Source organism: Pongo abelii, chromosome 4, assembly GCF_028885655.2.
Source record: "Pongo abelii isolate AG06213 chromosome 4, NHGRI_mPonAbe1-v2.0_pri, whole genome shotgun sequence".
NCBI lineage: Eukaryota > Metazoa > Chordata > Mammalia > Primates > Hominidae > Pongo > Pongo abelii.
Window position 1 is genome coordinate 181,704,349 of NC_071989.2, and position 25,518 is coordinate 181,729,866.

Sequence of the window (25,518 nt, forward strand, 5' to 3'; positions counted from 1 at the left end):
AACCGGGTGGCGGAAGGGGCGGCCGGGCGGACGGCGCCCAATGGGCTGCGCGGAGCGTCACTTCCCGGCAGCGGGAGGCGAGTGGCGAGTGGCGAGTGGCTAGTGTCAGGGGGGCGGCCGGCGGGGGCGGGGCGGCCGGAGGAGGCGTTGGCAGCGGGCTGGGACCCACGCGGCGCCGCGGCCCGCCTGGCCTGCAGCGCTCCCACCCCCGGCGGCGGCACGATGCCCTTTGACTTCAGGAGGTGAGTGTGGCGACCCCGGCCAGTCGGGAGTTCCCTCAGCGGGCAGAGGGAGCGCCGCGGCACGCCGCGGACCCCTCCCGCCCTGCATGCAAAAGCGGCTCCCCGCCCTGTGCATGCCTCCGCAGGCCCCTAGGGATCCCAGGCGAGCCCCCTGCCGCACACGAAGCCAGCCAGAGCCGCGGAGGCCCCCTCGTGCAGCGGGAGACAAATCCACCCACCTTCCCTCCGCCGAGCCCCCTCCCCAGCCTGCCCGGATACCTTGCATTCCCCTCCCCCACACTAGGAAACATTTCCTCCCTCCTCCCAGATGGGAACAGCCCTTACACCCCAGCATCCCTCTCCTCCCTCTACTGAGCCTCCTTGGTGGACTCCACCCCAGCTGACAGGTGGGGCAGGGCACCTGGAATGAGTCCGGAGGGGCCTGGGGCCCCGTGCAGCCTGCGGGCAGCTGGAGGGTTTTAGGTTTCTATAACCTGAGGCTCCCCCAGGCCGGGCAGATCAGGAGGCTTGCCCCCGCCCCTGCCTCCCTCAGCCCCAGCCCTGTCCGCTGGGTATGGGGGCACCATGGGAAGGGGAGGAGGCGCCTTGGGCAGGACTCTGCAGAAGGGCCACCGGGGTCTGGCCTTGGCTTTCTGCAGTCACCACAATGGGTCCTTTGTGGGGTCCAGCTGCCTCATGGTCTAGGTTGCATGGGGCATTCTGGAAGCCTGCGGGGGAGGAGATCTCCACCAGAGGTTCCCTTGAGGTGTGGAGCCCCAGGGGATGTCCTGGCCTGAGGCAGCCACACTTGGTGTCTGGCTGGGAAAAGAGCAGGGCTTTAATGCAGGGAGGAGCTGGATTAGAATCCTGGCTCTGCCCTTTCTACTGAACAGCTCGGTATATTCTAGAAGTTAGGGGCAAAGGCTCTGGGTTCAGAACTCCCTGTCGCTGCTCGGCTGACTGACCTCAGCAAGTCTCTGAGCGCTCTCAGTTTCACCACCTGCAAATTGGGGCTAAAAATAAGGTCTCCGCTTGTGACGACTGAGTGCGTGAAACACCCTTAACAGAGTCTGGCACGATTTAGAGCTCAGAAATAGGGCATTAGTGGATGGGGGGTGTTCTCCAGGAGGGGTTTTCTACATTCACAAAATAGTGATTCAGATGCCTGTGCCATAGGAGGTATTTCTTCCCCTCTTTTTACACGTGAAGGCAGTGTAAAGTGACAGTCTTCCCAGAGAGAAAGGCCCTTAGCCTGCCATGACCCCCATAGCATGGGATATATTGGGGTTTAGGCCCAAAGAGGACACCGGCCTTGGACCTCTTGATTGGTTGACGTGGTTTTTCAGCCTGTCCTGGTCCCTGATACCAGCTAGCAAATGTTTGCCGGCTTCTTGCCCCTGCCGGGCAGCCCTGAGGCTAGCAGACCTAGGCAGTTTTGAACAAGGAGAGCCCCTCTGATGGAATTCAAGGCCAGTCCTAATAGCATCAGTTAAGTCTGAGCCATAAGAGCTGTGGTCGGCACATCAATTCCTGGTTCCACAAAGCCTCCCCTTACCCAGGCTGACCGTAGAGGTTCCTGCCACCCCCCTTACCCGCCCCCTGCCGCTGTGTGATTCAGTAGGTTTCGGTGATTTTGAGCTTGCTGGGGAAATTGCTGTTTTTGATCTTTTAATCCTTTCTCTCTGCACCTCACCCTTCTGTCCTACTGAGCAGGAAATGAGGCTCCAGGGATGAGAGCCTTATTTTGGACTTTATGGGTGCTAAATGGGAAGGGTAGACTTAGGTCTCAGGTCACACATGGCTCCCAACCTTGTGCTCCTTGAATTGGTGGCTTGTGGGGGCAGGTAAGGGAAGTAAGGAAAATGGGTAAGGCCAGCTCTCGCCTTTGGCCTTGGAAGGGCCCTGTATCAGGCATTGATATTTAAAGAGAGAAATGCTCAGCTCTGAGAAGCTGGCTAGTCTGGGTCCCCTTGGCATACTTCAGATCCCTGAGCGCCCAGGTGCCAGGGGGCCCAGCTTAACTAGGAAATACTCTCAGGGCTTACCGCGGAATGGTGAGAATGGATTCAGTGCTTCACATTTGCACCTCGGAGGATGAGCCATGTGTGCCCAGCAAACCTGCACTCTTTAAGCTCTGTGAACTACAAGGCTCCAGGACCTGGGTTCTACCATCCCCATGTGCCTTCCTCCTCTTCAGTGTGCATTCATCAAGCATTCATCAAGTGTCCAGTCCATGCTCAGCCCTCTGCCACAGACCCCACTGTGAGGAGGTGGGTGGCATGTGGTCCGGCTCTCTTTGCATTCCAAGATAAGGGAGGAGGGCTTGATGGGGTCCCAGGAGTAGGGGTGTGCGTGAACTGGCACGCAAGGAGCATCTACCACTGTATACACACTTTGGGGTGCAGACATCGATTCCCTTGTCACCTGAGAGAGGGGGTTTTAATCTTCATTTTAAAGCAAAGGAGAGGGGAGCTCCATTGAATAGAAGCTGTTTGCTCTGGCCATGCAGTGCGTGAGCTGGTGGATCTGGGATTTGAACTAGGGGCTGTTAGCTCCAAAGCCTTAGATCTGGGAGAAAAGGGAGAGCTCGGAGGGGCCCACCATCCTGTCAGCTCTTTTAAGAATTGTGGGGAGTGGAGAGGGGTATACCATGATTAGACCTCCTCCCCCAGTTCAAGGCCAGGGAAAACCAGCCTTCCTGCTCGTGTTCCTCTTCTTAAAATCAGAAGCAGGAAAAATAGTACACTCTTGCCCTTCCCTACGGATACTTCTGATTTTCTTACTGCCTGTAGAGCCAGCCTGGTGCAACTGAGTTCTGTGTTTTCCTGTCTGTGAAATGGGCATGAGGAGAGTACTCACCGAAGTAGAACAGTTGAGGAATGAGGCAGTGCGGAAAGCATTTAGACACAGAGTAAGCGCCCCATCTATTTTGGCTGCCATATTTATTTGTGTCATTTTATTTAAGCACCCATCATCTCCTAACACATTATATAATTCACTTAATTATCATGCTGCTTCTCTCTCCCTCCCATTAGTACATGAGCTCCGAAGGGCAAGAAGTTTTTATCTGGCTTCTTCAAGGTTGCATCTCCAGCACCTAGAACTGTGCTTGAGCCAAACTCAATCCTTGGAGATGCCTCTTGAAATCTGTCAAGGAAGCCATAGACATGACGTGACTTGATATGCCAGCTTCAGTGGGCAGATTTTCAGCCATTAGTGGAGAAATCTCCCCTCTCCACCCTTGAATCTGCCATTCCTAGATTGTTTTGGGGGTTAAGGAAGGAGGCAGAACGCAGGGGAGGGAGGCTGAGCTTTCGGTGATTTATTGTGTTTGCTTTGCTCTTGTTAAATTGTTTCACTAATGGCTGGATGTTGCAGTTGTGGAACTGGCCTTGTGACCCACATCCGGGTGTGTTGTTTCCAGTTCCGGCTGGCCTGGGGCCAGTAGCACCTGCTGCCTTCTGCACACCAGCCCGGAGTGGGTGAGGAGGGAAGATAACAGCATCCGGAAGCCCTGTGCCCAGGCCCAGTGGTGCCTGAGCACTGCCTTCCGGGAGGTGCAGGTGGCTGCTGTCCCACAGTGACAGCCCCCATGTTGAAACCCCAAGGCCTGGGGGGTGCCGCTGCACTGGCACTGACCAGATGTGCTCTGGGACCATTGACTTCCCCTCTCGGAGCCTCCATTTCTTCATTTTAAGGAGGGGATGTAAACTTCGCTGCCTCACCTGGTGGAGTAGATGTAGAGGCAAGTGTGATCAGTGCACACTTGCAGGATCAATGTGCAACGCAACTTGCAATGCAGGATCAGGCCCATAATTTGTGGGGCCCAGTGCAAAATGAAAATGTGGAGTCCCTTGTTGAAAAAGTATTAAGAATTTCAGGACGGCAGCAGCAGCGCATTCAGCCAAGCATGGACCTCTCTGAGTGTGTGACCCTGTGTGCCTGCACGGGTCATGCGGCCCTGATGGGGCTGGCCCTGCTGCAGGGCCTTGGTTTGGCCTCTACCATTTTTCACTCTGGCCTATCGAGTGGTCTTTCCCCTCCAGGATACCCCAGACCTCCTCAGGACTCCCTAGTGAGCTTTCCAAAGTTGATCTGATATTTTCATGTCCTGATTTCAGCCTTCAAATGGGGTCTCATTGCTCTGAAGATCCAGTGTGAATTCCTTTTTTTAAAAAAATTATATAGAGATGGGGTCTCGCTATGTTGGCCAGGTTGTTCTTGAACTCCTGGCCTCAAGTAATCCTCCTTCCTTGGCCTCCCAAAGTGCTAAGATCACAGGCATGAGCCACTGCGCCTGGCCCTGTCATAATTCCTTAGGCCCCAATAGGGAATGGGACCCTGGTAGCCCCATCAGTTCCTACACCAAGCTAAGCCCCAGCCACCACAGGGACCTCTGAGCACAGAGTTAACATTCAGCAGAGAGTAGCTAACATGAATGCCTGTATTTCTACCCTGCTGTTTCTTCCAGAAATAATTCCAAGGAAGTTGACAAGAACATATACTTTATAGCAAGTTTTAAAAAATATAAAATGAGCGCTGTGGCTCATGCCTGTAATCCCAGCACTTTGGGAGGCCAAGGTGGGCGGATCACCTGAGGTCAGGAGTTTGAGACCAGCCTGGCCAACATGGTGAAACCCCGTCTCTAATAAAAATACAAAAATTAGCCGGGCGTGGTGGTACATGCCTGTAATCCCAGCTACTTGGGAGGCTGAGGCAGGAGAATTGCTTGAGCCCGGGAGACGGAGGTTGCAGTGAACTGAGATCTTGCCACTGTAGTCCAGCCTGGCCAACAGAGCGAGACTCTGTCTCAAAAAAAAAAAAAAAAAAAAAGGTGTATATATATGGGCCAGGTGTGGTGGCTCACACCTGTAATCCCAGCACTTTGGGAGGCCGAAGTGGGAGGATTGCTTGAGGATTGCAGGAGTTCAAGACCAAGCTGGTCAACGTGACAAGACCCCATCTCTATGGGGAAAAAAAAATGGCCAGGTGTGGTGGTGTGCACCTGTGGTCCCAGCTTCTTGGGAGGCTGAGGTGGAAGGATCACTTGAGCCCAGAAGGTGGAGGCTTCAGTGAGCCATGTTCGTGCCATTGCATTCCACACTGGGTAACAGAGCAAGATCCTATCTCAAAACACACACACACACACACACACACACACACACACACACACACACACACACACACACACACACGCTTAAAAATCAGGGCAAAAAGAAAATAAAAATTAGACCAGAGAGAAAATTATGTGAAAAGGCCAGTATTTCGTGTTTATTGAACATTTGCTAGTGCACACACACACACACACACACACACACACGCTTAAAAATCAGGGCAAAAAGAAAATAAAAATTAGACCAGAGAGAAAATTATGTGAAAAGGCCAGTATTTCGTGTTTATTGAACATTTGCTAGTGCCAGGCACTGTTGTAAGGATCTTACTGTATCAGCCCATTTAATTCTCCACAGTCCTACAAGGGAGGTACTGTTGTTACCCCACTTTACAGATGAGCCAGTGGAGGTGCCACAGAGTTCGGAAACACGGTCGTTCCCATTCCTGGAGCTGGGATTGGAACACTGCCATTTGGCACCAGAGCTCCACTGTGTCCTGTAGGCTCATCTCTAAAGCTTTCTCTTTTCCATTCACTAAATTCAGAGAGAACTGAGAACTCTTCTAATTGGATTCATTGGATTTCTCTTCACTAATCCTCACCCAACAGTGCTCATTAAGAAGCTTAAAGCCATCAACTTTTTTCCCCCTAGCCTCATGTAGCCTGACACCTGATTCTGAAATGGTCTTTAAAGACCCTCACACCAGCTAATGGCATCACCCTCGAGGGGCTCAGTTTTCCCACGCTGACCAGTGGGGGTTTTCCAGCTTAGAGCATCATGTTTACCTGCTCGCCGGGACATGGAATGAGATGGAATGTCCTCTCCTCCCAAGGCAGTTTGGATTCCTGACTATGGTGCTCTAGTAGCAGGAGACAGGGCTTTAGCCAGCTATGTCCTGGTTAAGTTACATTCCCCATCTGGTAATCCTTTCGTATTTTATTTGGAGTTACTCCTAGCCAGTTTTCATCAGGCGTGGGAGAGACAGGCAGGGTGTGAAGAGGGCATTTGGGGTGAGGCTTACCTGGTACATCTAAATCAGTGAGCCTCAACCCTGGCTGTACATTAAAGTCTCTCATGATTCTAATGCACAGCCAAGACGGAGAATTGCTCTGAATTGGGAGAACCAATAGCAAGCAGGGCTGAGAGCACCAGGGGAGCCAGGTCGGGTGGCGGTGGAGAGCCTTGCCTCGGGAGGTTGGGGCGTGGAGTTCCGGTCCCACCCATCACTCCTGCGTGACCTTCGGCAAATCTGTTACCCCACCAGTAAAGTGGACAGTAAGGGGCCGTAACTTTCTACTAATAACCTTGCTCTTCAAAGTGCAGTCGCAGATGCCAGCTTCAGCAGCACCTTGGAGCTTGTTGGAAGTGGAGAATCTCAATGCCCACCTGGAATCTGAATCTGTATTTTAACAAGATCCCCAGGTGATTCATGTATTCATTAAAATGTATAAAGCCCTGGTCTGTATGATTGATTTGACTCAGTGTCCTCCAGTCTGTGTCCCTCCGTGCCGCACTGGCTGCCTCACTAAGGGCTCTGAAGAGTCCGGCACTGAGCGAACCAGAGTTATTTGGCTCAGCCCAGGATTTGCCACATGTATAGTCTCAGACACCCTGTTGTTTATGGAGCAGCTAGTACCATTTCTCAAAACACAGTTTGGGAAACACAGCCCTAATTGATCCTTTAAGGAAGTGGCAGTTAACCTAATTGTCTGTTGTCAGCTTTAACTTTTAGGTCTATTAACTTAATTACATTGATTGTATATGTGGGAAAAGTACAGGACAGGGAAAAAACCTCCAACGCTGGCTGTATTTGTTTTAAAAAAATCTTGACCCACGGGAGAGGCAGGGTGAACTCAGGGTTCTCCATACAGCCAAGAGCCAGGGGACATGTGGGGTCCTTTACAGATACCTCTTCTCCCTCTGAGTGGGCATGATCCTTCCTGTTTTATGTCCAGGGAAACCGACCCTCAGAAATGCTGGGTCACAGCTGGTGCATCTGACAGCGTAATCCTCATGCCCTTGACAATTAGCCTTCCTCCTGGCACCTGCCAGGCAGCACAGCTACACAGGAAGGAAGATCCGCTTGAAATGGACAAACCATTCTGTTTCTCCAAAAGGTGGAAACCCTATTCGAGATGAGAGGCCTGGCTGTAATTACAGTTAGTATAGTCAGAGGACCCGGATGTCCCTGATGTACTGGGGACTGGTGTTGTGATAGCCCCTCCATACTTTAGCTTTCCTTTCTCAGATTCTGGTCTGGGTCTTGAATATCTTTGAAGGAGAAGAAGTAATGCTCATCTTATTAGCAATACCTCACGGCCCTTCAGCTTGTAATGTCTTGAGCACTGGGCTAGGCATGTCATTGGACTTATAAAATCACACTGGCCTTACAGACAGATACAGTGATTCATGATTTATTTTCTTTGTTTTATTTTTAAAGTTAGTGTATGATAAAATTAATGTGTGGTTGTGCACTCTTCTATGAAATTTAAGACTTGTTTATCATGTAATCACCACCATCCAGATACAGGACAGCTCCATCTCTATCACCCCTCACATCTCATGCTGTCACTTTATAGTCATACCATTAATTTGGTTATTTTTTGTGTGGTAAGAATACCTAACATCAGAGCACCCTCTTTTTTGAGGCGGAGATTCATTCTTGTTGCTCAGGCTGGAGTGCAATGGCGCAATCTCGGCTCACTGCAACCTCCACTTCCCAGGTTGAAGCAATTCTGCCTCAGCCTCCCAAGTAGCTGGGATTACAGGCATGCACCGTCAAGCCCAGCTAATTTTGTATTTTTAGTGGAGATGGGGTTTTGCCATATTTCCTATTTTAGATACTTCATGTAAGTGGAATCATGCAGTATTCATTCTGTGTCTGCCTTATTTCACACAACATAATGTCCACCAGGTTCATCAATGGTGTCACAAATGACAGAATTTCCTTTTTTAAGGCTGAGTAATATTTCAAGGTGTATATATACCAATATTTACCCATTAATAGACATTTAGGTTGTTTCCACATCTTGGCAGTTATGAATAATGCTGCAGTGAGCATGGGAGCGCAGATGTCTCTGAGATCCTGATTTCAATTCTTTTGGATAAATACCCCAAAGTGGGACTGCTGGATCCTATGGTAGCTCTATTTTTAATTTGTTGAGAAATCTTCCTCCTGTTTTCCATAGTGGCTGCACTATCTTTCCTTCCCACCAATGGTGTACAAGGGTTCCCTCTCCCCACATCTTGCCAACGTGTCTTTTGTTTTTCTGGTAATAGCCATCCTAACAGGTACGAGGTGCTATTTCATTGTGATTTTTATTTGCATTTCCCTGATGAGTAGAGATTTTGAGCATCTTTTCAAGATCTTAGCCATTTGTATGTCTTGTTTGGAGAAATATCCATTCACATTTTTTGTGCTTTTTAAAATTGGAGGGTTTTTGGCCAGGCATGGTGACTCATGCCTGTAATCCCAGCACTTCGGGAGGCCAAGGTGGGTGGATCACCTGAGGTCAGGAGTTCAAGAACAACCTGGCCAACATGGAGAAACCCCATCTCTATTAAAAATACACAAATTAGCTGGGCGTGGTGGCATGCGCCTGTAGTCCCAGCTAGGTGGGAGGCTGAGGCAGGAGAATTGCTTGAACCTCCGGGAGGCGGAGGTTGCCTTGAGCCGAGATTGCGCCACTGCACTCCAGCCTGGGTGACAGAGTGAAACTCCGTCTCAAAAATTAAATAAAATAAAATAGGAGTTTATTTTTGCCACTGAGTTTAAGGAGTTGCTTATATATTCTGGATGTTAGCCCCTTATCAGGTGTATGGTTTGCAAATGTTTTCTTCCATTCTGTAGTTGCTTTTGCACTCTGTTAATGTTTTCGTTATTAATTCAATTTTAAAATGGTAAGCCAAGGTACAGAGCTGGAATGGGAACGGCCCAGGACACAGCTGGTGAGGTACGGGGCTGGGGTCCCGGAGCCTGGCATCTCACACGGTGCTATCCTGCTTTGCTGATTTTTCTTGTTGATTTTTATTATTCTTCACTAGATCTTCTCCCCCTCCCACTTTCACACCAGGAGTCACCAACATATAGAATTACCCAAAGTATCCTTTGAGAACTTTGGGAAACCCTGGTGATATTTGGCGTGTTTTGATGTCTTGCTGGGTCCGAGAGTATGTTCATGGTGTGCAGAAAGAGTCTCCAAGTCTTCAGGGGAAAGTGGTATGTAGCGGTCCAACCCTGGCCACCCTTTCTGAATGGTCTTCTACCTTGCAAACCCCTCTGGGGACTGACCACAGGTCCCCTGGGGAACGCTGTCAAGTGCCCTTGGAACTGACCCTCACATTGCACTCGTTCGGCAGAACTCTCTGGATTGAAATCCCTTCCTCAGTGTTTACCAGCTGTGGGGCCCAGGACAAGACACTTTGCCTCTGCAAGCCTCAGTTTTCCTCATCTGCAAATTGGGGTGCTCATACTTTCTTTGCGGGGATTTTGTGAGGGTGAGATGAGCTCATGTGGAATGTGAGACAAGTGTACTTGGAGGCGGGAGGACATTTCCCTCTTCTCTGCCTTTCCTGGCGGCATAGTCCTGTGCACCTCGCCGAGCCGTGATAGATGTCAGTGGTGGGTCTTCTGGTAGGTGGACGTGGTAAAACCAGGGCCTCCGGGGTTTGCAGGGCACAGATGCAATCACATGGGAACACCTGAGATGGTCAGACCCAGAGTTAGACCCCTCTCCCTTTGTGGTACCCACACGGCCATAGATGTCAAACACCAGTCTGTGGTAAGGGAGAAAGTGGCCAGAGGGTCACACACTCAGGCGCCCCTACCTATCAGCAAGTACCTCAGTAGGTGATTGGGCAAGATGTGGGCCGTGGCTACCTGGAGCACGAGGCCCTATGGGGAAGGGACAGCTGACATGCAGCTCTGTTGCTTACTGCCTACAGATGCTCTGATTTTTCAAGAGACGATGAAAATGTGATAAATTGCGTGAAAATGGTTGGCCACTGATCTCAATTTTATTTCTGTTAAACACCAAACAAATCCTTCTGAGGGCTGACAATGGCCTGTGGCAGGCAGGGTGCCGCCGCGTGTGTCACACATGGCAGTGTGACCAGGACAAGCTCGGGGTGGGCAGGACCTTGGGCTTGTGGGAGGTGGCCTGGTGGGCATGGACTTGAGGCTGGAGGGAGAGGAGTGAGGGACCCACAAGTCAATTGCTTTGGGCACAGGCAGCCTCGGGGCCCCATCCCACGCTAAGCCCCCTCCCACCCGGGGCCTGGACTGGCCCTAGGACCTTGACTCCTTCAGGTGTCAGCTGGGGCTCCCTTCCTCTGATGGTGTGGGAATGGCACCACCGGCCCCTGCCATTGGACCTACTGTCCTCTTTGGTGGTCCTAGGGCTGGCCCAGGTCCCTTTGGAGTGACACACCCCTTTTTGCAGATCCTTCAATACCTTCGTCCCCAGGGTGTCTTTCAGGTGACTTCCCAGGGCTATGCTGTGACAACAGTAGTGCCCACAATAGTCACTGCTTATCGAGTGCTAGACTAAAGGCTTTTCTTGGATTCCCTCAGTCCATCCTCAAGTCAGGTAGGAGCCATTTCCCATTCCCATCTTCTTGAGGAGGACGCAGGGGTATACAGGGGGGTAGAGGACTTGGCCGAGGTCACACAAACAGCGGGTGATGCAGCCAAGACCCAAGTGCCTGTCTCCGTGCCAAAGCTGCCTTTCTTAGCCAGTATCATGCCCCAGGAGGGGAGTGTTGTTGCCTTGATTTTTTTGCAACCCCTCCATGGATACCCCCCATCTACTCAGTTGTGTTTATAGTCTGTTGCCTTGGAGGCAACACACTGTAGAAGTGGAAGCCTTGGGGGGCCCTGGTTGCTGGAGAGGAGGCCGGGCCTGGTGACCATTTCCTACCACCCCGTGCATCTGTGGGCGAGAGATTATGCTGAGCCCCTGCCGGGGGAGCCAGGAGGGCGTGCAGCACTTCCTGTGGGCAGCGGGCAGGGCTCGTCCTCTTGCCGGAGGATGCTCTGGCCAGTCCCCAGGGCCCCTGTCCACAGACCAGGAGCAGCTGGGCCGTAGAGTCATCTGTTGGTTGAACACGTTGATTGAGGGCCTGTGTGCCAGGTATCATTCTAGAAACTGGGGACATAGTGCTGAGCCAAACAGACAACCCCTGCCCTGCAACTCATGATTTAAAATTCATGTTTTAATTCTGGTATTTTGCTTCTCTCTCTCTTTTAACTAAATACACTTTTTATTTTGGAATAGCTGAGATTTACAGAAAAGCTGCAAAGCTAGTACAGACACCCTACATCCATTCCGCGAGGGTCCCCACCTTCCAATACCACATTCTCACCACTAAGAAGCTGACCTTTGCTCATGAATAGTCTCTAAACTCTGGGCTTTATTTGGATTTTGCCCATTTTCCACTGATGTCCTCGTGGCACCCCAGGATCCCATCCAAGGTCCCACATTTGCATCCAGAGCCCGTGTGTCCCCAGGCTCCTCTGGGTGGGGGCAGTTTCTCGGTCGGTCCCTGTTTTCTATGACCTCAGCAGCCTTGAGGAAGACAGGCCAGGCATCCTGTAGAATGTCCTAAGCCTGGGTTTGTCTGATGTTTCTTTCTAAGTGGACAGGGTTATGGTTTTGGGGAAGCATCCCCAGAGGCGAAGCGCCCTTCTCAGCACATCCCATGGGGGTCCATGGCATCCATTTGACGTCTCTGGTGATGTCGGCCTTCAGTACCTGGTTAAGTCCTCATTTGGGTTGGTGGTCTTTCTCCCCCTCCCCCAATCCCCTGCACCCGTCTTTCCTGTAAAGTGACCCTCCTGGAGGGAAGTGAACTGACTCCCAGCATCTAAAATCCCTTGTGTGATGCTACGTGACTTAACAGTGCCTCTTTCTGCGCTGTCTGTGCAGGACGCCCAGCACTGGGCACTTTGACTCACTTCTGAGCCCAGCAGCGTAAGATGGGGCAGGAGAAGGAGCTTGTAAGAACCCATTGTCCTCCCTGGCCTGCCCCTTGTGCCAGGCTGATGTCAGGTGGTTTATAGTCATGATCTCATTTCACCATCATTACACACCTGCATGGTAGGAGAAACTGTCTTGGCTCTGAGTTGGGAGACAGCAGAGCTAGGATTGTAGCCGATCTGGGTCCCCACTCCACAGTCTTTGGATTATGCCCTGTGCCCTTTGTAAGAAGAGCCAATAAGAAGGGCTATAGGAACCATGTCATAAGAGTAACCTTCAAAGGACTAGGAAGGTTTCTCCTGGCACAGGGAAGTGTTTTAAGAGGTGAGCATGAAACTTGACCCAGAGTCTTTTAGGCCCCTTACAGTAGACAGTGGTGGGCCTGTCTGGAGCTCATTGCTGTGGATTCAGGATGTGACTCTTGACTGCCGTGAGGACTAAATAAGTTTGCCTCTGTAAAGCCCTTAGAACTGTGCCTGGCATCTGTTAGGTGCTTGATATCTATTCGTTACAGAAAAAAGCACCAGGATATCCAGGCTGTCAGAGAAGATTTATGGATGGGCAGGAAATTGGACCAGAGATGCCTCCTTTCTGTTAGCCTAAGTCAGCTAATTCCTATAAACAACCTGCAGATCTCAGTGTTGTAATGCAACACACGTTTGTTTTTTGCTCAGTGTAACTTATGCTGAGACTTGATGACTGCTCATGAAGTCCCAGCAGAAGATGGGGTGCTCCACTCCCCCTGGGTACTCAGAGGCCTTGACTCCTTCCGTCTTCTGGCTCTGTCCTCCTCTGGGGTGTGCTGGATCCTCTCCTTGGCCTGGCAGTGGTGGGGAGAGAAAGGAGGATGGGGACAATTTGGTGGCAGGTCAAGATGTGGGGCCATCACTTCTGCTCACACTCCTTTGTCCAGAACTCAGAGACCTGGTCACACCTAACTGCAGGAGGGGTCAGCAAATGCAGGCTAGCAGTGTGCCCAGAGGAAGTGGGAAGAAAGGGCTTTCATGAGCACGTTAATTAGCATGTCTGTACCATGGCAACTGAAATCAGTGGTTTTTACCCTTCCACTATTCTGCTACTATCATCATAATTTTTGGCAGATTCCTAAACAGCATGTGATATATATATATATATATATATATTTGTTGTTGTTGTTGTTGAGAGGGAATCTTGCTCTGTCGCCAGGCTGGAGTGCAGTGGCATGATCTCCGCTCACTGCAACCTCTGCCTCCCGGGTTCAAGTGATTCTTCTGCCTCAGCCTCCCAAGTTAGCTGGGACTGCAGGTGCGCGCCACCACACCCAGCTAATTTTTGTATTTTTAGTAGAGACGGGGTTTCGCCATGTTGAGCAGGATGGTCTCGATCTCTCGACCTCGTGGTCCACCCGCCTTGGCCTCCCAAAGTGCTGGGATTACGGGCATGCGCCACCGTGCCCAGCCACATGTGTTATTTACTTAATATTTTTTCTTTGAATTAATCAGTTTTTGAACTTAACACTTTTATTGATGAAAGGTGACCTTATAACATCTTTGAAAATGGAAAAGCAATAGCTCCCGCTGTAAATTGATACAAATAATTGCAATGTGTTTGGTTCTCACTAGCATCTGGTGCCTGGTGAAGTTGCTGGGTCTGTTAAAAAAGAGATATTAGCAAGTGCTAGAGAGAGGAGATGATGAAGACATAGTAGTACCACCCTGAGACTTTCTCGTTGATATTCTGAGCATACTCAAAAGAGAGCTGAACAGGGAATAACTTTTTTCATGGTGAGGTCTGATGTCATTTAACCACCAGGGAAGTGGGGTTCATTCCTTTTTTCCCTCCATCAAAAATTTATTGGAGGGATTCTGGGGAAAACAAGACAGACACTGTTTCCACCTTCATGATGATTCCAGGCTATTGGGGAAGATGGGCAGAACAGCAGGGAACAAATCATTGCACAAGTGGTTATTTTCCATTGTGATGAGTGCTGAGAAGGAAGGCAAAGTAGATGGGGTGATAGAGAGTTTATAGAGAAGGAGCTCACTGGATTAGCTTGGCTAACTAGTACTCTTCCTCAAAAAAGATCTTCCCAGACTGCCTCTTCAACCTAACTTGGGTCACCTGCCACCCCTTTTCTGGCCATACCTTTTTATGACACCTAGACAGGTCCTTCAGATCACTTGGCACAATTAGCACAGTTGCAGTGATTTGTTTGTGCAGTTTGTCATCTTGTGTCTGTCTTCCTTGATGGAGTCTAAGTCCTCGAGAGCAGGGGCCATGTCTGTGTGTTCATCACTGGATCCTGGTGCTGAGCCAGGGTCTGCACGCTGTGGGTGGTCAGTAAATGTTGATTGAATGAAGGAAGTAGAGAGACAGGGAGGAAGGGTCCAGCTGAGACCCTCCTGCAATGTGGCAGAGGGGTTCACCTCCGCAAGAATGGAGGACTTCATTGCTATATCCCTTTGTGTTTGGAAAATGTTTCTAGTTTTCTCCTAAGTGCATCTGAAATAATTTATTTTGACTGAGTCCTGAGGAATTGGGAAGTCAGACATTACTGAGGCCCTGCCTGAAGGAGGGGTGGGTGGCCCACTACCTGTCCTGATGGGAGGCCACCACGTGCCAGCTCCCCTTGCTTGAAGCCATGTTAGTCCCCAGAACAGGAGTAAGGCAGCCGGGAGAAGACACCTGACATTCCACCTTCACTCCTGCCTGGGCATTAGGACTCATTGTAATTATTCCCATTTTGAGGAAATGGAGACCCAGAGAAGTTGAAGACCTGGCTGAGGGTCATACCTCTGGCAAAGCAACAAACCCAAGCCCTAGCTGTACTTTCCGACCCCCAGAAAGTAATGCTTTCAGTTAGATCACCTAACCCTGGAAATCTTAGTTGCCTGTTTTTGAGTTGAGCAACTGTGCTCTCTCCAGCAAACTGGCCAGTTTCCCTAATCACCTGGGGCCCTGTGTGGATCTGGGAGAGTCAGATTCAGGTGGCCTGGGAATCTGCATTTTCACCAGTGTCTTCAGTGATTCTTAGGGTCAGGCAAGCTGGGGAGACCCTGAATAAGGGTTCCTCCATTATGTTCCCAGTGTAACTCTGGAACCGGGTACCACAAATCTTTGTTAACCTAGTAATGACCATCACAAAAGCGAGTAATGGGACTAAGACTTCAGAAAGCCCTTGAAGATGTATGTGCTCTAGGGATCATTGTTTTCTCTGCAGATGAGGAAGCTGAGGCTTTGGGGGGTTGAGAGTTGGGGGTCACACCTGCAGGAATGCAGCTCTTCTGAATTTGAATGCCATACATTTTCCAGTTGATGGCAGGAGTCATATGTGTCTTGGTGAATGTTAGGTCCTCACATACCCCCAATGACAGCAGCTGTGGGTCTCCTCTCTGTCCTGGTGCATAGCACAAGACCTCACCCACGCTGTCTGCACTCAACTTGTTTCTGGAAGGCAGGGAGGAAGGAAGCTGCCAGTGCTAGACATTTGCAGGGGAACAGGGGTGGGTAGGTGGTGATAGTAGAAGTAAAAACATTCACTGAGCATCTCTGGGGTATCAGGAGCAGTGCTACAAACTATAAATATCATCTTCTGTTCTTACCCATCAAGTTGGGGCTTTTATTGCGTCATTTTACAGGTGAGAGAACCGAGGTGGAGTGATCTGATCTAGTGTTGGGTGTGTGTCAGCGTCGTGTGCTGATTCGAATTAGTGAACACGGAAGCTGGAGGGGTCCCGGGACGGGTTCAGTGTCGCCCTGATGTACCCAGCAAGCTAGGTGGCAGGAGCTGGTTCCACCTTTCGGGCCTGCCTGACTTTCCCCAGTTCGGCTTCCGTTGGCCAAGCTGCAAAACTGGGTCACACTTGAAGCCAGGTGATTGGTCAGAGCTGAGTTAACCCTGAGTCAAAGAAGGGCATGAGAAGGTTCGCCTACCCGCCCCCTCCCTGCCCCACCCCACCCCACCCCACCCCACCCTGGGCCAGGCCCCTCACAGTGGAGCCACACAGGCACGTCATCCTGCTTGGGCCTCCGCCTGCCCCATACTCACTGGAGCATGACAAGTCAGCCACCTGGGATTTGGCTGTTCTAGAGGCACTGTTCCATGCTGCCAGGCAGACCTGGGACAGCTGGGCTGAGGGCTGGGGGGAGCAGAGGGAGGTGGGCACAGTGTAGTGTGGAGAGGCCTAGGGCTTTGGAGTCTGGTGGACCTGGGTGCTGATCCTAGTGCTCCCACCTACTCGCTGTGTGTCCTTGGGCAGCTCACTTCACCTCTCTGAGTCTGTTTTCTGATCTACAAATGGGGATATAACCCTGGCCCCAAGCAGCTGCTGTGTAGAGTTAACAAGAGCCTCATATAGCCCTAGGTCTTATTTCAGTGTCGAGCCCCTCTTTTCTTCCTGCATTTATGAAACTTCCTGACACATTTGGTCTTCTAAAGCGGAGGTTGCAAACTGGTGGCATCAGAGGTTGAGTTTTGCCCACAAATGTGATTATTTGGCCATCACATTTTTAACAAATTGAATTTTATGTCAGCATTTTTGAATGAAAATATTTCATATAAAAATTTGGATTTCCAGCCGGGCACGGTGGCTCACGCTTGTAATCCCAGCACTTTGGGAGGCTGAGGTGAGCGGATCACTTGAGGCCAGGAGTTCGAGACCAGCTTGGCCAACATGGTGAAACTCCATCTCTACTAAAAATACAAAAAATTAGCTGGGCGGCGTGATGGCATGTGTATGTAATCCCAGCTACTCAGGAGGCTTAGGCAGGAGAATCCCTTGAACCCGGGAGATGGAGCTTGCAGTGAGCTGAGATTGCACAACTGCACTCCAGCCTGGGCAACAGAGCGAGACTCCGTCTCAAAAAAAAAAAATGAAAAATTCAGGCACAGTGGCTCACATCTGTAAAGCCAGCACTTCGGGAGGCCGAGGCGGGCGGATCACCTGAGGTCAGGAGTTCAAGACCAGCCTGACCAATATGGTGAGATCCCGTTTCTACTAAAAATACAAAAATTAGCCGGGCGTGGTGGCGTGCACCAGTAGTCCCAGTTACTCAGGAGGCTGAGACAGGAGAATCGCTTCAACCCCGGAGGCGGAGGTTGCAGTGAGCTGAGATTGCGCCACTGCATTCCAGCCTGGGTGACAGAGCAAGACTCCGTTTCAATAAAAAATAAAAAAATTGGATTTCCAATGCATCTGGAAAAATGGACCTCAGTGGCCACATGGCAGCCCAGGGCTGTTGCTGGGCATACCTCTGGGACCTTAAAGCGGGAGATGTGAGAGCCAGGATCAGGTTGCAGGGCCTAGACAGGGAGGGGGGGGTGTGGTCACCTCAGGGGTGCCCGAGGACCCCTCTGAGACATGAGGACAGTCTTCCAGTGTGACTGACTTAATTCCACCTAGTGAGGAGGTGGCTTTTAGAGTCTGGATGCCCCTGGGTAAAAGGGCTCCACTTACCAGCTCCTTGGGCCAGTCACTGACTTGTCTGTGCTACTTTCTCATTTGCAAAACAAGAGTAATGGGTTGTTAGTAAGCACCATGGTAAGCACCCCACTCGTGTCAGCAGCTCATATGAGTCCATCCCAAGTAGGAGATTTGCCCGAGATCTTCTTTGAGAGATGTCTTTCTAAAGGTTCCTGGAGAGATAGGCCTGTGTCTGGAAATCCCAGGCAGGAACTCTGTGATCAGGCCTCCGCCTGTCAATGGGTGAACCAGCCAAAAGGAGACCGCCAAAGCATCAGGTGCATTGCCAGGGGCATTGCCATGATTTGATTGGGAGGGAGTGTCAGTGTGGCATTTTTTGTACCCCCACTTTGAGCCCTGTGCTTAAAGACACCATCAAGGCCACCCCCTGATGGTCTTGGGAATGGATAGAGCTGAAAAGAGTGAGTCCCAGAGGCAGCTTTTCGTTTTCCAAAACGCAGGCAGGGTCTGCCCAGGTGTCCTTTGTCGGCTTGTTAGCCTCCAGGAGCTGGTTTCTGCTGGCTGATGCTAAGTCAAAGAGGTCTCCTGGCTCTAACTCAGACACTTCCTCATACAGTCTTCTTAGTGGGCTTCGTGCTGACAGTGGATGCCAGGGACCCAGGCAGGGAGGTCTCCCTTTTGAAAGGGGCCACTGGCCTTTGGGAAATAGTAGAGACCAGTGATTAAGAGCTTGATCTCCAGAGCCCCTCATAGGCCGACAGTGACATGAGAGCAGAAACCGGCTCAGCCTTGTTCTTTACCAGGTCCCCAGGGCCAAGGACACTGAAAGCCCTTTTTAAAAAAAAGTGTTGAATAGTAAATGAGCAGGGTCTTCCTCTTGGGTCTGAACCGCAGCTCTCCTACTTGAAGCCTCTCTTGACTTGCCAACAACTTACCGTGTCATCAGCGGGGATGGTAATGGTACCTTCCTCCTGGGGGACAGTAGAGTTTCAGTGAGATAACATGTACATCACTCAGCATGGCACTCAGCCATGTGACGTGCTCAGCACATATGGTGGCTGTGATGACTGTTTGGTTTGCACAGGCATTTCTATGTGTGGACCTTGACACAGGTTCCCACACAGGACTCTGGTCCCATGGGTGACGGTGTTACAGCTGTCCTTTTGGAATCTTCACCTCACCTAAGCTCCCTGGCAGTAATAGCCCAGAGGAGAGAGGGCATGTGGGTTTGGCCAAGGGAGAGGACCTCTGGGGAAAGTCACCCTGTTTGTCCAAGAAGCGCCTGTGTGTACGTGTAGGTGTGAGTGTGCAAATGTGTGAAACCGTGTGTTCATGCCTTTGCTGCAGGCCCACAAGGTGGTTTGCCACGTGCTGTTGTTGCCTGGAAAGGTATTGCACAGGATGCCATGTGGTATGATGTCCCTGGCCCCAGCAGCCCCAGTGACTGGTGAGCGGCTCCTGGGTCTGCTCCTGCCTCCAGTAGAAGCAGCCACAGGAGTCCCGGCCGCAGCCCCCATTGCGGCCCCCATCGTGCTGGGTGCTGGCTTTTGGAAATCCCTGCATACCCGCAAGGGCTCCCGTGGTGGGGGTGGAGGTGGAGGAGCTGGTCAGGCCGCCCAGAGGCATCTTCCTCAGTGGAGCCTTCTGCCAGGTACCTCTCAGCTGTTTTCCAGATGACTACTTAGCATTTCCCTGCCTCTATCCCCACAGCAGCCCTGTAGGGAAGGAGTGGCCCATTTCACAGATGAGAAACTCGAGGCTTAGAGTCAGTCTGCGCAACTGGGGCTGGGGGCAATGTGCTGGTTAAAATGCAGATTCCCGTCTCCCCCCTACTCCCCGCCCCGGAGGATGGGATGTGGGAATCGGGGTCCAGGCCTTGGTGTTCTAAGCAGCCTCTCCAAGGAGCTGCGTTGTCAGGAGAGTGGGAAACAGAAGCAGGAGCCTTGGACCTTACAGTTCTGGGAATGTGCTCTGGCCCTGCTGTTTGCTCAGTTGGGGCGATTGCATCAGCTTTCTGGGCTTCCTTCAGCTTCCTCAGCTGTGAGCTGGAGAGAGCAGTGCCCACCTCCAAGGGTCCTGGTGAAAATTCCATAATCAGTTCATTTATCTCACTTGGGATAGTGGAATGCCTGGAGAGTTCAGTAAAATGGTTTGTTGCTATTATTCCACATGGAATTTACTACAAAAGCAATTTCAGAAACATCCAAAAAAGATACCCATGTGCATAATTGACAGTAGTGTATCTGCTCATCTCCTTTGAAGTGGGAGTTTCACAGGATGGTGAATCAGGGTTGCTCTACCCCCATTTTAGAGATTAAACTATAGCAGGCAGGGCACGGTGGCTCACGCCTGTAATCCCAGCACTTTGGGAGACCAAGACAGGAGGATCACCTGAGTCCAGGAGTTCGAGACCAGCCTGGGCAACATAGTGAGACTCCATCTCTACAAAAAAAAAAAATTAGCTGGGCATGGTGGCCTGCACCTGCGGTCTCAGGTACTCAGGAGGCTGAGGCAGGAGGATCGCTTGAGCCCGGGAGGTTGAGGCTGCAGTGAGCTGTGATCATGCCACTTCCACTTCAGCCTGGACAACAGAGCGAGACTGTCTCAAAAAACAAAAAAAGAAACTACAGCAGACCCTTGAATAATGTTTTGTTATAAAACATTGATGAGAAAAAAAGTATTTCCTGGCTGGGGCCACTGTCTGTGTTGGGTTTGCACGTTCTACCCACGTCTGCGCAGCTCTTCTGCAGGCACCCCCACCCACCTACCCACATCCCAAACCTGTGCCTGTCAGGTTCATCAGCATGTCCGCATGGTCCCAGTGTGGGTGAGTGTGAGTGTGTGGGCGTGTGTGCCCTGCGATGGGAGGGTGTGCTGGCCAGGGCTGGTTCCCGCCTTGTTCCCTGAGCAGCTGGGAGGGGTTCTGGCCACCTGTGACTTGGAACTGGAATAAGTGAGTAAACAGTGATCTTACTTGTTTTGACAAATCTTTCTTAAGTGTATGTACAGCTCACATGTATTTTAATGTCTAATAGTAGAAGTGTTTTGATCTTTATTTGGAAGCTTGGTGTTTTTGTGACCAGAAATATGCCTTAGGAACTTAACTCTTGTTTATATCCATTAGCCTGTGGGGAAATTGTTTTTCATCTTATGCTGTTTCCCTCAAAGTCATGGTTTCCAAGAACCTACCGACAAACTTAAGTGAGGCCTTGCTGTACTGAGGGGCCACTTGGGACTCACGTAGGTGTTTAGCTACCAGGGCTCTGGGGCTCCTGAAATGGACTCAGCTCTCCTTCAGAGACCTGCCTGGGCTGTGTTCCCCCAACAGACAGTGGTGGGTGTGGGTTGGGATGTCACAGGTCACTGCACCACCTACCACCTCCCTGGAGTGGCATTTCCCAGAACACCAGGACACACTGCCGGGTGGGAACAATGGCGCTGATTTCCAGGAGAGCAGTGGGGGTGGGAGAGGAAGCATGCCTACCTGTCTCCCATACCTGATCTGGACCTAGAGAACACGGCCCTGAGGTGCTCCACGCCCCATACCTCTCTGCTGGGGGCTCCACCCACAGCCCTTCTGCTGAGATGGTCTCGGGCCTAACCAGGACCTTGTTGACCCATTTGCTCACTCAGTCATGTAAGAGGTGTCTGTTGCCTGTTTACTGTGTGCTGCGCCCTGTGCTGAGGCTGGGGTATCTGGCTGACTCCACAGACATGGTCTCCACTGTCATGGGTCTTACACGTAAACAAGGAAGATGGACAGTTGGAGGATGGAGAGTTTTCCCAGCAAGAATATCCAGGGAACTCTGGGGAAGTTCTGATCCAGCCTTGCGTGGGGTGCGAGGAGGTCCTCCCCACGATGTTCAACTCAAGGCCTTAGTGAGGAGCAGAGCTGGTTTGGTGCTGGGGCAGGGAGCCAGGCCCTTCCAGCACGTGGTACACCGATGAGGGAATGCACCAGGCAGGCAGAGCCTTTGGGCACGGTGAGGAGTGTGCCCTGTCCTCAGCACAGAGAGGCCACGCCTTGTGTTGGGGAGCCGGGTTCCATGTGGGCTGTGAGCAGCCCACTCAGCCTGTGCTTCAGAGGCTGGCCTGGGTGCAGCCTAGCGGGGGCCAGGCCAGCGACTGTCAGCTCCTGTGGCGTCCAGTCTTGTTGCCAAGAGGCCTCTTTAATTCACATTTTCCACATCGACTTGATGTTTTGAAAATGTTGACCTTTAGTTCATCAAATATCACTTATTAAATCATAAGTCACATCCCATTCAATTAAAAAAAGACAATGGACTGGTGACTCAGTGTGTGGTCTCTTGGCAGGAGAGACCCTGAAGCACTTGAGGCCAGAGGAAGACATGCGCCTTGTCAGTGATCCCTGCCTCCCTAGGGGTGGGCAGCATGTCATTCCTGTGAGAGGCTAGACTGGAGAGAGGGACCGGGTTGGCAACCAGGCTGGTGAAGCTGTGACCAGGCTGGAACGCCAGGCCCAGGCAGCTGGACTTGAAACTTACTCACAAGAAGCAAAGAGCCCTGTTGGAAAGGTGAGGTTTGGTCAGTCAGGCCAGAGAGGAGTCAAGGCCATGCATGCAACAGTGCTTGACTGAAAGAGAAGCAAATGGCAAAGTGTGTACAGGCAGAGAGTGAATCAGGGGGCTTCCTGGAGGAGGGACACTTGAGAGATGAGTTGGAGTGAAGTCAGTAGAGGTGAAGGGATTCTAGCCAAGGGCTCTGCAGCCTGATGAGAGGCTGGGAGGTGGGAAAGAGTGGGGGATACAATGGGCAGGTGAGATGGGGCTGCATGTGCTGCCTCAGGCACTGGGGAGCCCTAGCAGGTTCTTGAGCATGTGTGTTGCTCAGGAAGAAAAATAAGATCAAGTGAATGTAAAAGCTCCCTACAGCTTGGAGGAAGGAGCACCGAAAGTCTTTTGGTATGGGTTAGAACGGTTCCCAAAGGCTGTGAGGGGAGGGTTCTCCCTGCTGAGATGACTGCACCTTATTCAGACCTTCATGGAGACAGAAGACAGACTGTGGAGGCCAACCTGAGACTGGATTGTAGCCTTGCCCTCCTACCCTTGCACCTCAGTATCCCCATTTATGAGGTGGGAGAAGCAGTAATCTGCCTCACGGTTGTGCGAAACGTAATTAAGCCGTGCATACAAAATGCCTGAAGCATACTGCAGGCATGTAGACAGCACTGGGGTAGCCAAGGGTTGGGGCCCCTGGAAACCCCACAACAAGAAATTCACAGCTGGGGAATTTAAGAGCTTTTTGAAAAAACAGTGTTGGGGCCCCAAGGCCACCAGTAGACCTTAGGAACATGATGTACGCTGAAGTTCATTCAAATAACACGATAAAGAGACTAGCCACCATGTTTTATGTATCTTAAATTAGGAATAAGGGGAACTTCTTGAAGCCTCAGTTTCCTCATTTGTAAAATGGGACTAGTGACTGCTTCATAGGGCTGTTGTGAGGATGAAATGAATGGGGCTGAGACACTTGGCATTGGACGTGGCTGAGGTAGGGTCTCAGGTGATATCCCTGGAATGGTTCGATTCATTGCCATGCACCATCCTTCCTCAGTAAAGGAGTACACATTTCTGCTCCAGTAGTTTCAAGGAGATGCTTATAAATGTGCGTTCCTTCCTTGCAGACATGCCTGGGAGAGGAGACTTCTCTTGATCCTGGGACTCACTGCCTTGTATGCAGCAATGAACAGTCACAGCTCTGGCCCTACCCTTTGCTGGCTTTGGGACCTTAGGCAGGTCCTTCATCACCCTGGGACTCAGTTTCCTCACCTGTAACAATGGGCTAATAATGGTGCCCCCCCACCCACCCTCAAGCATTGTGTGAGGCCAAAATGAGAATAGTGCACATGAACTGCCAATAAGGGCTCAGCCATGGCCACATTGTCATGGACCCCTTCCTCCTGGGGTCCCACGTGGCCCCAGGACCCCAGGCACCCCTCTTCCACGGAACTTGGCTTCCTCCCTGGGTTCTTGTCTTACAGCTTACATTATGGTTCCTGGAGTGAGAGGAGTAAAATCGGTCTCCCCATCTGCTCTCTGCTTTGCCTTCCTTTTCACTTCCTTTTCACTTTTCATCTCCCCGGGCTGTTCATTCGCTCATTCATTCATACATTCACTCACTGACACATTTACAAATATTTATACTGGTCACTGTGCCAGGCACTGCGAGACCCGGTGGTGAATGGCAGGGATATAGCCCCGGCCCTCATGGAGTCTTGGGCTTCAGCAATTAAACATCCAATTAAATGTATAATTCTCAGTTGACATGTGACTCTGTGAGGCCTGCGTCTTCTCGGGGATCGGGGGAACCTGACTGCAGTGGTATTTGATGGCTGTCTGAAAGGTGCTTAGGGTTCACTGGGCCAGTGAGAGGCAGGGAGGCCCAGGTAGAGGGAGAGCATGGGCAAAGGCCCTGAGGTGGGAGGTCACAGGTCGGACAGCTGAAGTGGCTGCCGGACAGAGAGCTGGGGAGTGCCAGGGCTGGAGGACTCAGCTGGCTAGACCATGAAAGCTGCATAAAACACCGTAAGGAGTTTGTCCTAAGAAGCTTCAGCCCTTACAGGGTTGTGAGCAGATCCTCACGAACTCTTGATGGGAAGGGAAGAGCGGACCCATTCGGGGTCTCGGGCAGTGTCTGAGCAAGGGGTCAGCGGTCTGCGCATCTGCACACTAGGCCCTTCCTCTTCAGTCACACGCTAGAGGAACAACTCATGATTTGCACTTAGTCCTGAATCCGGGTGGTGACACAGAAGAAAGTCATAGACACTCGGGGTGGGGCAGAGGGGCCCTCACTGAGTCCTCTGCCGTCATCCGGTCCTGATGATTGATTCTAATCCAGGCCGCTTCTGAGGACGCGAGGAAAAGGCTGTTAGCATAGGCCCTACTGCGTACCTGGCAGACCCAAGTTCATCATCTCAGCTGACCTTACCCGCCCCCCGCGGGCATGGGTGGGGGTCCCCTGTTGTCCACAGAAAGAAAACAGGGCTGGGAGCTTGTGAGGGCCCTGCCCAAGATTCCAAGGCCCCTGCCAGCCAGATGTTTGGGGCCAAAGTCCATGCTTCCCTGCCCTGTGGGTAACACGGGGGAGATTCCTGTTTGAAGTACTTTGGACAGTCACACCAGGTCAAAAGCTCTGTGTGGTCAAAAGCTACAAGGCCTGTGGCTGGGGGAGCTGCGCTGAGGACGTGATTTTGAGGCTTTCTTAGTCCAGACTTACCTTCGTAGCTTCCTGGGATCTCCCAGGTCTGGGTCGTCATCGGCACCCTTACCGGGGAGGGCTCTGCTCCCCTAAATGCCCCTGTGCACCTGCCCCTGCCCCTTCCCTCCCCCTGATACTTGGGTCATGCCGTTCCCTGTGCATGCCAGTCCCCTTACATGCACATTTTTCCTCTATGATTTTTCCTGTTTTGATGAGACATTGCTCTTGGCCGTGCTGGTTCCCAAGAGGGGACCAGGCCCCGGCCTGGCCAGCCAGTCATTCAGGAACTTTGCTCCTAGGCCCAGCCCCACACCCAGCTGCATTCCACTAGGGCCAGAACCTTTGAGCTCCGTGTGAATGGGGCCTGTCCCACCCATCCCCAACTCCCATGGCCGCCTCCTTATCACCCTTCCCAGCTGACGGAAAAGGCCATATTCCATCCTGGAATTAGCTTGTCCCCATTTCTGTTTTCTTCCAGACTGAAGGGTGGGGAAAAAAAATGTCCTAAAGGTCACAGTGCCATCCCAATCCTGTGAAGTGTGGTTGCTCTCATTGGCTCCACTTAGCAGGATGAAACTGGGGCTCAGAG

The 25,518-nt window shown here is 51.5% G+C and overlaps 1 protein-coding gene across 3 annotated transcripts in view; it reads left to right on the forward strand.

The window, feature by feature from the left end:
* Positions 1-59: 59 nt before the first annotated feature.
* Positions 60-25,518, forward strand: part of ERGIC1 (endoplasmic reticulum-golgi intermediate compartment 1) — a 117,574-nt gene continuing 92,115 nt past the window's right edge. Inside the window, exon 1 of one of the 3 annotated variants that reach the window (XM_009241287.4) lies at positions 60-242. In XM_009241287.4, the coding sequence (XP_009239562.2) occupies positions 223-242 (20 nt within the window). In that variant the 5' untranslated portion in view covers positions 60-222. The remainder of the gene's footprint in view (positions 243-25,518) is intronic. The other 2 variants (XM_024246878.3, XM_009241289.4) reach the window with 2 other exon arrangements.